Genomic DNA, 13,584 nt, shown 5'->3' on the forward strand with positions numbered 1-13,584 from the left:
AGCTGTCAAAGGAAATTCATTTATCAGGCTCTGTTTTCACTTTGTTGGTTGATCATTCTGTCCTTTTTGAGGTATCTTGTGTGTTCTAATGAGAGATCAGAGAACACGTGTTCTCTGAAATGCACTGCAAGCACCTTCCTCCTTCCCAGTCGGCACCTGGCTCTTGCACCAACACTTACAGACCGGGTCATTCTTCGGATCAAACTGATGGTGGCCTTTCAGGGTGGACATGTCAATCAGGTTTTCACCAGGGAATGTGCTAACTCTTTCTTTGAAGTTGTAAGCAGGCTTTTGGTATAATTACAACACATACTTTTCCCTACTAGCAAATGATCCTCCAGTTTACATTTTCCTTTCTGTATGACCCATGCCCGTTGATCCTCTCAATATCTGTGCTGATGTAACCACTTGTGTACCTTTTCCCTGACTCACAGAGAAACAACCAGAACTCTCCCCACAGAACAGGTAACAACTACCCAGGTAGAAGACAACAGAAGTCCCACAAATCCCCTGTAAGCCGCTGAATTTACTCTTTTCCTGGTCAAGGATGCTCCTACCTGGGGTCCCCAGCCGTGGCATGGGTACAGTATTGCTGTGTGGTTCTCCAGCGGCCCCTGGTCCAAGCAGACATCTTTTGCTTTGTTGTTGCGAAGCTGCAGGAATAGGAAAAACATCATCCATCAGAGCTCATCTGGTGGAGCTGCTGCTGCCCAACTACCATTCCACCATGTCATGGTCCCAGCCACTCAATGGGAAGTCAAGCGACACCCCATGTGGACCAAGGCCTGCATCTGCGAGGTAATCCCTCTAGCAGAGCCCTTCAGTGGATGCCGTGGGCACCAATCCTGCGTCTGTGACCCTCACCCACACAGCTCCCCCTCCCCAGCATGAAAAAGGATCTCAGGAAACATTTGGACAAAGAAACACTGGTCAGCCATTGGTTTTCCAAAGTGGCTTCAGCACCAACGCTGGTTTTAATAACATTGGGAATCACAGGTCAGCTTCTCAGTTCATTACTGACACAGAGGCATGGAAAACAGTCATCAAAAAGCAAACAAAGGCCTTTCATGCAGACTCCAGCAATATTTATTTGTATATTCAAAAAATACCTACTGAATGCAGACACCGGGCCAGGCACCAAGTGTTTCAGAATGCACCTTCGGAGGAACAGACAAAAGTCCCCTAATTTGGCCTCCAGGTGCACTGTGTTCTATGTGGATGTCCACCCACCCACCACCCTGCAATCTCAACCAGCGGGAAAACGGCAATGCTGGCTGGTTCCCTCCAGATTATGTTCTCCATGGAAACCGAACTAACTGGGTAAATCAAGAAGTGGGGTTCAGAGACGGAGGGGAGGTGGCTCCTGAGCTAAATGCTAAAAGGTATAGTGGGAATGATCCTGGCAACGTTCTGTTTTTCAGCCAGGTAGTAGCTATGTGGATGTTTGCTTTATATTGTTATGCTGCACATGTATACTTTATGCACACTGTATATGTATTATATTTCATATAATAATGCCTAAAGGAAAAAAAAAAGAAGTGAAAAAGTGAACTAGGGGCTAGGGCAGTCCAGGCCATGAGGGTAGTATGGACCGACCACAGTATTTTGAGCAGGGGAGTTGGTGGCCCCATGTTTCGTGCACACTGACATGCTTTTGCATGTAGGGAGGCAGTGTCTCATACATGCAACAGTCAGGATATAAAGCATACACACCTTTCTTTAAAAATTATTTTAAGACATTCTAGATAATATAGGTAAAAATATTTTAAAATGAATGAAAAGTGAATGATTGCCTAAGTAAGCCTGGACACTGGCACTGGATGTCCAGTGAGGCAGAAATGCCAGGGCTGACATCTGCTCAGAGGGGTCTGTCTGCCTTCGTCACTGGCTGGGGTCTGGTGTGGTGACAAGAACTACCAGTTGTAAGCATTAAATTACACTTGTCTGAATGTTGGTAAATTTTGTCACTGAACTGAATTTGACTACAAAGTTATTCTTAACGAATGTATAAAATGCAAATAGCCCAGCTGGTGTGGCTCAGTGATTGAGTGTCAATCTATGAACCAGGAGGTCACGGTTTGATTCCCGGTCAGGGCACATGCGGAGGTTGCAGGCTCTATCCCCAGTGGGGGAAGTGCAGGAGGCAGCAAATGGTTCTCTCTCATCATTGATGTCTCTATCTTCCTCTCCCTTCCTCTCTGAAATCAATAAAAATATATTTTAAAAAACAGTGGTATCTACATAATGGTAGATTTTGTTACAAACTAAATTTGACTAGTGTGATTTTTTTTTCATTTAATGCAATAGTCCATCTGAAACACATTTCAGATAATGGTGAGCTCAGCAAACTGAAGGTGCTGAAAATGTTAACAATGCCTGGGAATTGGGAGTAAGTTTTGTTTTCATCTTTATATTTTCTACAGAATGTATGCATTAAAGGTATTACTGAAAAGAGGCCATCTTCCCGCATTTCCCCATTTTCATTCTTCCTTTGTTAATACTATTTTGTCCTTCTAATTATAATCTTATCACATAAACACTAGTGATACCTGGGAGACATGAAAAAGTCCCCACACAAAACCTGCCTGTCCCACTTGCTTTTAAGAATCACATTATCGATACTTTTCTCAAGTCATTAAACTTTTGTACAAACCTTTTGAAATAGCTACAAACTATATTCAAACCATTAAGATAGTATATTTAACTAACCTTCAAGTCAGATTCAGAATTTTTTATCAAAAAAAAAAAGTCACTAAGATGAACAATTTTACTCTCAAATCTGTGTCCTCATTTCAGATTATTTGCTTAGGAGAAGAGTGGAATGGCTATCATTAAGCCCTGTAATACATGCGGTTCAAATTGCTTTTTAAAAAGCTCATTTCAATTTGCACTCTCACGAGAGGATATGTGGCTTTTTATATTACCAAGACCTTGCTGGCAAAGCACCAGCACATATTCTAACAATGAGTATTTGTTCACTCGGTAGTAGGAGAAAAGCTACTGCAATGTATTTTAAAATTAGTTTTCACTTCTTTGATTATAAAATAAATTAGAAATTTTCATGTGTTTTTCAACTATTGTATTTTCTTTTGTACTTTATTTTTCTCTGGGATTTTAAATTTTCTTATTTAGGTTAAAATTTTTATTTAAATCAATTTTCAGGGCTCATTATATATTAATGATACTATCCATTCATCTACAGTATTTATGGCATACCTATTTCCAGTTCGGCAGATATTTCTCTATTTGGTTGATGTATAGATTACTTTAATATTTATGAGCTCAGATCCATTATCCTTTTCCTTTGCATTTTCTTTCATGGCTTTGATTCTTAGAAAGCCCTTCCTTCCCCTTTTAGAGATTAGATTCATATCTATTTCCCTATGGTTCTATTATGGTTTCTTTTCTTTCATTTAATGCTATAGCTCATCTGAAATTCACTTCGGGATATGGCAAGCTGTTAGAATCTAAATTGTTTTCTTTTCCAAAGAGCTAGGCAATTTACCTAATTGTCTTACAAATAATCCATTCACTGCCCACCATTTTCCAATGCTTCCTTTATGTTTGATCTTACTTTGATAACAACAAACAAACAAAATACCCCAAACCATGCTTTTTTATTTGAAGAAGAAAAGACAAGGACCTATTAATAATTACTGCTGGGTGCCAGTTACTGTTCTAAGAACTCTACGCATCTTACATTTCATCTTCCCAACAATCCCAGGCAGTAAGCATTTTCCTTCCCCCATTTCACAGGTGAAGGAATGAAAGCCGAGAGGAGCCACTCTGGGTAGTGGATTCATCCAGCAGGCTGGCTCTGGAGTCTGCATGACACAGATTGCACCTGTAAGAAGCAAGCTTCCCTTTCCTAATTCCCGTTCAGGAGAGACACCTCGCCTGGACCCTGATGGTTTAACCTGGAGCTTATTACAATAGCCAAGATCTGGAAGCAGCCCAAGGGCCCATCTATAGATGAGTGAATAAAAAAGCTGTGGTATATTTACACAATGGAATACTACTCAGCCATAAAAAAGGAAATCTTACCCTTTGTGACAGCATAGGTAGACCTAGAGAGCATTATGCTAACTGAAATAAGCCAGAGAGAGACAAGTACCATATGATTTCACTCATAAGTGAAATTTCATGAATAAAATGAACTAACAAGCAAAATAGAAACACTCATAGGCCCGGCCAGCACGGCTCAGTGCTTGAGCTTTGACCTATGAACAAGTGGGTCACAGTTCAATTCCTGGTCAGGGCACATGCCGGGGTTGTGGGCTCGATCCCCAGTTTGGGGAGTGCAGGAGGCAGCTGATCAATGATTCTCTCTCATCATTGATGTCTCTATCTTCCTCTCCCTTCCTCTCTGAAATCAATAAAAAAAGAAAAAGAAAAGAAACAGACTCATAGAGAACAGACTGACAGCTGTCAGAGTGAAGGGGAATTGGAGGGCTGGGTGAAAAAGGTGAAAGGATTAAGCAAACACACACACAGGCGCGCACACACACACACACACACACACACACCCTCATAGACACAGACAACAGTATGGTGATTACCAGAGAGAAAGGTGGGTGGGGGAAGGCAGAATAAGGTAAAGGGGGGGATAAATGGTGATGGAAGGAGACTTGATTTGGGATGGTGAACACATAATACAATATACAGATGATGTGTTATAGACCTGTACACTTAAAAAACTATATAATTTTATTAACCAATGTCATCCAAAAGGCACCAGGCATAAAGTAGGAAAATTCATAGCTATAGAAAGAGTAAACACGCTAAGTCAAAGAGAGCCTTGCTAGCATCAGTCTATACTCAGAGATGGAGAATGTGTGTATAAAATGCACATATGTGAGTATATAAAATATATATTTTTAGTAAAAAACAATATACACACACAATAAAGAAGACCATACATCAAAATGTACACATTATCTATGCCTAGATCCAATCCCAGCTACTTGACTGATAGGCTGTAAAACTTAGGTAATTCATTTAAGTTCTCTAGGTCTCAGCTTTCTTATCAATACAATGGGAAATAATACTACTACCTCATAAGGTGACAGTGAAATGAATTCATATGTAAAAAGCACTTAGAATAGTGCGTGGCATTTTGAAAGCACCCAGTAAGTGTTCATTGCTATTATTATTATTTTAAAACTTTTCTAAAACCTGTATTTATGACATTTATAATAAGAAAAAATTCAGGTGTTAAAAGGTGATATTATCTCATCATAGGAAATCCGAGAAGCGCATCTGCACCCTTTCTTTGGTGGTAAATGGCTCTGGGCCACAGCATTGAGCAATGGAGAGCTCCAGTCCCCACCTCACTTTATACCCAACTTCCTAGTGAATGTCCCATTTACAGGCCCCAGGGGACTTCAAAATCCAAATGTCCCAAAGAGAACTCATCAGCCACTCCACACCACAGGCTGAAGGATGGCCCATGCCCCATTGTAACATTCCGTTAGTCTCTTCTACCAGCTGGTGAGAGCCCTGCTGTCAGGGACTGCACCATCAAAATCCACTCACTGAATGAATTAATGAATGAGTAAATGAATGAATGACTCTGTTCCTTATTACCCCCCATCAAAGCAATATACAACCCATGGCTCAGCCAGCCAAGCTGAGAGCATGTATGGTCTTAATTACCTCCCCGTATGCAATGGTGTTATTGTATCTTCTCATTTCTGGGTAAACGTGGTCCAGGTACCACTGGAAATTCTTACACTTTAAACTTTTCCTTAAGGCTCTTCTTTCAGAGACATCACCTATGTCGATTCCTGGGTTCTGAAAGGAGAGAGAAGCAAAGGGCATTAGTGACCGGGGAGCTCTGGCCGAAGAGCACAGGTAGCGTCATGCTCGGGAAAACAGTCAGAGAGAAATCTTAATTTCTCTGCATGCTTATTTGGAAGGTCGGAAGAAGGGCACCTATTTGATCATCTATTCCCAAGCCAGACACTCCTGTCCTCTGAGCGCATCACTCGGTCCTCAGTCAGCTGCCCCGATCATCGCTGTGCGAAAGGGGTCCCGGGACACCCTATGGGGCACCCTGTATTCCCAGCTGCGCCTCTCCCACATTTCCTGAGTGACTATCCGAGCCAAGCAGAGGAATTATTTGATTAAGACAAGAAAATAGATGCCTCTGCCCCACCTCCTGTCTTTCTTTTCTGCACAGGTGTAATTTCCCCCTTTGTTGGCCCTTTGTGGAGTTCATTTATGCAGAAGTGAAAATAATTTTCCATCGCAAAGCTTGTAATAATGTCCTAATGAATAATTCACTCTGCTTTTATAGAAATGAACCTGTAATGGGCTGCTGTGTGCTGACAGGGAGAAATAAAGTAGCTGAAATATGACTCCACAGACTCAGCCACAAGATGGCCCTGAACTAGGGGAGCAGGCTGCTCTCCACAGAGGCGGGGAGGCCAGGCAGCATCTTGGGGTCCAGGAGAGTTCAGATGGAAGGAGACTTGATTTGGGATGGTGAACACATAATACAATATACAGATGATGTGTTATAGACCTGTACACTTAAAAAACTATATAATTTTATTAACCAATGTCATCCAAAAGGCACCAGGCATAAAGTAGGAAAATTCATAGCTATAGAAAGAGTAAACACGCTAAGTCAAAGAGAGCCTTGCTAGCATCAGTCTATACTCAGAGATGGAGAATGTGTGTATAAAATGCACATATGTGAGTATATAAAATATATATTTTTAGTAAAAAACAATATACACACACAATAAAGAAGACCATACATCAAAATGTACACATTATCTATGCCTAGATCCAATCCCAGCTACTTGACTGATAGGCTGTAAAACTTAGGTAATTCATTTAAGTTCTCTAGGTCTCAGCTTTCTTATCAATACAATGGGAAATAATACTACTACCTCATAAGGTGACAGTGAAATGAATTCATATGTAAAAAGCACTTAGAATAGTGCGTGGCATTTTGAAAGCACCCAGTAAGTGTTCATTGCTATTATTATTATTTTAAAACTTTTCTAAAACCTGTATTTATGACATTTATAATAAGAAAAAATTCAGGTGTTAAAAGGTGATATTATCTCATCATAGGAAATCCGAGAAGCGCATCTGCACCCTTTCTTTGGTGGTAAATGGCTCTGGGCCACAGCATTGAGCAATGGAGAGCTCCAGTCCCCACCTCACTTTATACCCAACTTCCTAGTGAATGTCCCATTTACAGGCCCCAGGGGACTTCAAAATCCAAATGTCCCAAAGAGAACTCATCAGCCACTCCACACCACAGGCTGAAGGATGGCCCATGCCCCATTGTAACATTCCGTTAGTCTCTTCTACCAGCTGGTGAGAGCCCTGCTGTCAGGGACTGCACCATCAAAATCCACTCACTGAATGAATTAATGAATGAGTAAATGAATGAATGACTCTGTTCCTTATTACCCCCCATCAAAGCAATATACAACCCATGGCTCAGCCAGCCAAGCTGAGAGCATGTATGGTCTTAATTACCTCCCCGTATGCAATGGTGTTATTGTATCTTCTCATTTCTGGGTAAACGTGGTCCAGGTACCACTGGAAATTCTTACACTTTAAACTTTTCCTTAAGGCTCTTCTTTCAGAGACATCACCTATGTCGATTCCTGGGTTCTGAAAGGAGAGAGAAGCAAAGGGCATTAGTGACCGGGGAGCTCTGGCCGAAGAGCACAGGTAGCGTCATGCTCGGGAAAACAGTCAGAGAGAAATCTTAATTTCTCTGCATGCTTATTTGGAAGGTCGGAAGAAGGGCACCTATTTGATCATCTATTCCCAAGCCAGACACTCCTGTCCTCTGAGCGCATCACTCGGTCCTCAGTCAGCTGCCCCGATCATCGCTGTGCGAAAGGGGTCCCGGGACACCCTATGGGGCACCCTGTATTCCCAGCTGCGCCTCTCCCACATTTCCTGAGTGACTATCCGAGCCAAGCAGAGGAATTATTTGATTAAGACAAGAAAATAGATGCCTCTGCCCCACCTCCTGTCTTTCTTTTCTGCACAGGTGTAATTTCCCCCTTTGTTGGCCCTTTGTGGAGTTCATTTATGCAGAAGTGAAAATAATTTTCCATCGCAAAGCTTGTAATAATGTCCTAATGAATAATTCACTCTGCTTTTATAGAAATGAACCTGTAATGGGCTGCTGTGTGCTGACAGGGAGAAATAAAGTAGCTGAAATATGACTCCACAGACTCAGCCACAAGATGGCCCTGAACTAGGGGAGCAGGCTGCTCTCCACAGAGGCGGGGAGGCCAGGCAGCATCTTGGGGTCCAGGAGAGTTCAATGATTTCATTAAGACTTCATCCTCAGCAGCCAAACAATGATTTCCAAAGGAACAGCCCTTTAAATGTCAAACATTAAAATTCAAAAGCAAACCTGGGCACCGATATTTAAGTCTTTGTTTTAATTTACTTAGCATGATTAATGAGAATGGTCACTTGTGAAAAGTGTGGTAGGGGACACTGGCATTAGGGACAGAGGTTGTTTGTAATGATGGAGAAGGCATTGGGATAGTCGGCAGCCCTGAGGTCTTCGGACTCTCAGTCACACCACCATTCTAGGTCACAGCTCCTCATCTGCAAAATGGGAAAAATAACACCTATTCCGCTGACATCACAGGGTGCGGGCAGAGGTGAATGAAGACTGGATTTCACATCCCTCCCCGCCACATGCTATGTGCAGGGCCTTAATAAGCAAGTCACTTTTAACCTCCAGAGCTTCGGTTTACCCATCTATAAAATGGACATCACACTAGGTTCACATCAGGTTAGCATTTACCGAGCACTTAATTTTTGCCATGCTCTGTTCTAAGCCTCATGTTTAGCTTCCCAGGAGCCCTAGGAGATAAATGTGAACAAGTATACAAGGTGAGTGTGGATGGGAGAGTTGGAAGGGGTTAACCTCAGCGAATGTACCTCAATCAGATTGAGGACGTTTTTAGCAAAGGCCAGCTTAGGAGTACCCTAATTAAGTTAATAACAATGTACCTACCTATATAGTTTAAGTTTAAAAAATTTGGCTCTCAAAAGAAATTTCAATCGTTGTACTGTTGATATTTGGCTCTGTTGACTAATGAGTTTGCCGACCACTGTTCTAGGCAATCCTCTCAAGGACATGGCATGGACATCTGGCTGATGAGGTAAACCCAGCTGTGGCTGGGGATTCGGCTCACCCTGCTGTGCCGTGGAGGACAAACAACACTCACCGGCATTCCCATATCCCTGCCAGGCGCTGCTCTAAGGATGTCACCGGTACTTAGATTTAGTACTTTAGATGTGGTTCTCACAACCACCGAGGAAGGAGGACCTGCTATTATCCCTGTTTTACAGCTGAGGAACCCAAGGTACAAAGGCTGTCTAAATGGATTCATTCAAGATCTCATAACTAGTAGGTGGCAGGGCTGGGACTCAAAGGGCTGCAGTAACACGGGCATTTCCCTAGGCCACCTTCTGGGCAGAATAAGGGGAAGAGCTGAAGAGCCATGGAAACAAGGGATTCAGCAGACAGCGGGGACACCTGTCATGAGGCAGCTGGAGCTCCACGGGAGGGCAAGCCGTTAGAGCAGATGACAGGGTCTGGTGCCAAAAGTTTTGGGCAAGGATCTTCTGAGCACAGTGCATGTTCAGAGCAGGGCATCCAGGTGACTATAATAAGACTGGGACTAACCCAATACGACCCTTCTAGTCCTTGTAAATAGATTTTGAGGTTTCTGTTGTCACCGTCCCCCTGTACAGGGTTCTAAAAACTGGAGCTCTGTGGACCCCCTCAAAATGTGTTCATAATTTTGCAAGTCTGAGCATCTTTCTGGGGAGGAAGCATCAGCTTCTTAAAGGGACCAATGTCCCGTCCAACACAAGGATCACTTGGAAGACGGGGAGGGCTGCTGGACCCTACCTCCAGCGGCAGGTTCCACGCTATGTACACATGAGACTTGTAATCGTCCATCCAGACCTCAGCCACCCGGAGAGCATTCCTCTTGGTGTAGAAGCCGATGTTGCTATTGTATGGCTTCTTCTTCCGCTCGATGTGGGCCACCCGTGAGCAAGGCAGGACCTCCATGCTGCCCCCGCAGAGCCATACCTGGAGGTGCAAGGACTTCGTTAGCCTGACAGGCATTCCCAGCTGTCACTGCCCCTCCCCGAGGTCCCAAGGCAATGGCTCAGGAGACCTAGCATGAGTGAGAAATAACATTTTAACATATAAAGCCATATGAGATTTCAGGGTTCGTTTGTAACCGCAGCCCTAACAACCTAACCTACCCTAACCTAACCTAATTAAAACAGGTAGAAAAGATTTGCGGGAATTTTATAGATATAATAGTCTAGAATATTAAAATCCAGCTCTGGGTAGGAGTGGCCCATAAAGGTGCTCCCGGGGACACATGGCTTTCTCTGTTCTCAGTGGTGCATTGGCATCCATAAAGATTTTCCCCCCCACCCGCTGGAACTGTGCCCTGCAGATCTAGACTGGAAAATTCAAACTAAAAAACAGACCATCTTTGTTCACATCAGCACAAAGTATACAGGGGTATAGTTCTGCACTGTTAATATGCTCCAATGTGGAGTTCTGAGAGCACAGGTGCCCAGCATTCTGGAAGCATCCACCCCAATAAGATCATGTACAGGCATCACTGTTCCTGGAGTATTCAGGTGGAAGGCTGGAATGATGGTTGCCTTTGAGAGATGCAAAAGCCCAAGGAAGCGACCCCTGCTGTTCTCTGCCTGGGCATGGCAGGCGTCCAGGCTCCCAGGTCCTGCTTCCAGGGGAAAGCTGGGCCATCCAACCACTCTCAGTCCCAGGCAGGAAAAACAAAGCATGTCTGATTGCCCAGAGGATTAATTTGTGAAAGTGAAATGCCTTGCTTCTTGGGAAAAGAGGAAGAAGACACAGAAATTTCAGGGACCTGTGAGATGTCCTGCTGTGAGCTCCTGTGTACTCTCCATAAATGACAGTGTGCTGGTGAACTGACTCAGGTCGGCACAAAGTATGCTCCTCCCAGACGGGGTCATTTCAAGCCATTTCACCTTTAGTCTCCCGGAAACCTGCATCCTTGAGGATTTGTCCACCTCTCCTGGGCCTTTATTGATTAAATTTGGTGGCACAATTCAGATGTGTGTGATCCTCTGTTTCTATTTCCCAACTCTGGTTATATCACAGGGAAATCATATACCTCTGGAACATTCTCCCCATCACCAAGAATCCTCTTTCACTGCTCATGCCTTCAATGAGGATACAGTGAGCTAAGGGATTTGTAGACAGTGGTGGCTCAGACTAGTTTGATTTGCAACCTAATAACTAGGTGTCCCCTTGGGTTGAGATAGACCCATTACAAGGAAGTCAAGTCAGGGAGGCAAAATATTGCAAAAAAGACATGAAGTTCTACAGTTATGGACATTTGATAGTTTCAATATTCAGGGGGCTCTGGCTGGGTAGCTTGGTTGGTTAGAATGTTGTCTCAATGGGTCAAGGTTGTGGGTTTGATCCCTGGTCAGGGCACATACAAGAAACAGCCAATAAGTGCATAAATAAGTGGAACAACAAATGGATCTCTCTCTCTCTCTCTCTCTTCTCTCTCTCTCTCTCTCTCTCTCTCTCTCTCCCCCCCCTCCCTCACCTCCCTCCCTCCCAAATAAATAAATAAATAAATATTTTTAAAGAAGATTCAGGGAATAAACGAAAATACGCTTGTGCTCACCAATGAGAAAACTTAATATTGTTAGGATGGCAATACTCCCCAAACTGATCTAAAGATTCAACTTTCAACAAGGGTGCCAAGACAATTCAATGGGGGAAAAGAATAGTCTTTTAATTGTGTTGGACAACTGCAAAAGAATGCCTTTGGGCCACTACCTCTACAAAAATTAACTATAAATGGATCAAAGACTTAATGTAAGAGCTAAAACTGTAGAACTCTTAGAAAAAAATACAAGAGCATATTTTCATGACCTTGGATTACACATATGTTTATCAACTGATGAATGGATAAACAAATGTGGTATTTCCATACAATGGAATATTATTTAGCAATAAAAATAAATGGAATACTGATACATGCTACGATATGAACGAACCTTGAAAATATTATGCTAAGTGAAAGAGGCCAGTCACAAAGAACCGTATATTGCATGATTCCATTTACATGAAATGTCTAGGATAAGAAAATCCATAGAGACAGAAAGTAAACTGACAGTTGCCTAGGGCTGGGGTGGGTTTGGAGAAAGTAGAGTGACTGCTGGTAGGTATGAGGTTTCTTTTTAGGGTGAACAGAATCTTCTAAAATTGTGTTGATCACTGTATAACTCTAAATATTCTAAAAAGCCACTGAGTTGTATACTTTAAATGGGTGAATTATAATGGTATGTGAATATCTCAACAAAGCTGTGACAAAATAAATAAATCGATAGACAGATAAATAAGTCCACAGAGAGATGGAGAAAAGAAATTCCAGGGTTGGATTCCGTGTTGGGGAGGTTCAGGACGACTGAGGAAAGCCAAGAAGGGGCGGGTGCCAAGCAGGGATCACAGGTGCAGGTATACGAAAAGCTTCAGCAAAAGCCAGGAACCCAGTTCCAAGAACAGAGCCACCAAGTGGGAACAGAATCTGCAACCAGGCCTATTTGGTGCCAATCCTTGGTAAGCTGTCCAGACCAAGGTCAGTATTGCTCCAAAGCCCGCAGTGTGATTATGCTCATGAGAAGGCTCAAGTGGCCTTGTTGGAAGTAGAGGTGAGAAGGGAAGAGGAGCCTGGTTGCACCCTGTGTCAGATCCCAAATCTCTTAAATGACAAGGGAGTGATGATGTCCCAGGCTGGGAGGCAGGCAATGCAACACTCCTGTCCTGTGTGGCAGGAACCTGGCTTCCTGTGCTGGGATCTGCCATGTGGCTATCAGCTGGCATGCTCAGTGAGAACCAACTCACAGCCACTCGGTTCTTCCTGTATAGTCTGGGGTGGGGCAAGGGGCTCTCAGACTCTATTGGACCCAGAAAAGAGAGTGAATTGCCATGGCAGGCACTGGGCCAGATTCCTATAACATCACCACAGTCCCTCTCTGTCTGGAGAAACCTGGGTGTCAACTGATAGATGAATGGATAAATAAGATCTGGTACATATATACAATGGACTATTACTCAGTCATCAAAAAATGAAATCTTGCTATTTGCAAGAACACGAATGGAAGCAGTGGTTCTCAACCTTCCTAATGCTGCGACCCTTTAATACAGTTCCTCATGTTGTGGTGACCCCCAACCATAAAATTATTTTCGTTGCTACTTCATAACTGTAATTTTGCTACTGTTATGAATTGTAATGTAAATATCTGATATGCAGGATGTATTTTCAGGGGTCACGACTCACAGGTTGAAAACTGCTGATAGAGGGTATTTTGCTAAGTGAAGTAAGTCAAACACAGAAAGACAAATACCATATGATTTCACTTATATGTGAACAAAAAACCCAAAACAAATGAATACACAAAACAAAACAGAAACAGATCCATAGATAAAGAAAACAAGCTGATAGTTTACAAAGGGGAGAGGGGTAAGGAGATAGGTAAGAAAGGGGA

The 13,584-nt window shown here is 43.0% G+C and overlaps 1 protein-coding gene across 1 annotated transcript in view; it reads right to left on the reverse strand.

Moving 5' to 3' along the window:
- WBSCR17 (Williams-Beuren syndrome chromosome region 17) overlaps window positions 1-13,584 on the reverse strand; it is a 421,415-nt gene that overhangs the window by 21,487 nt on the left and 386,344 nt on the right. Inside the window, exons 8-10 of the mRNA XM_005872044.2 lie at window positions 9,917-10,102; window positions 7,501-7,638; window positions 558-653 (exon numbers count right to left, since the gene is read on the reverse strand). Coding sequence (XP_005872106.1) covers window positions 558-653; window positions 7,501-7,638; window positions 9,917-10,102 — 420 coding nt within the window. The remainder of the gene's footprint in view (window positions 1-557; window positions 654-7,500; window positions 7,639-9,916; window positions 10,103-13,584) is intronic.

Source organism: Myotis brandtii, unplaced genomic scaffold (assembly GCF_000412655.1).
Source record: "Myotis brandtii unplaced genomic scaffold, ASM41265v1 scaffold363, whole genome shotgun sequence".
Classification (NCBI taxonomy): domain Eukaryota; kingdom Metazoa; phylum Chordata; class Mammalia; order Chiroptera; family Vespertilionidae; genus Myotis; species Myotis brandtii.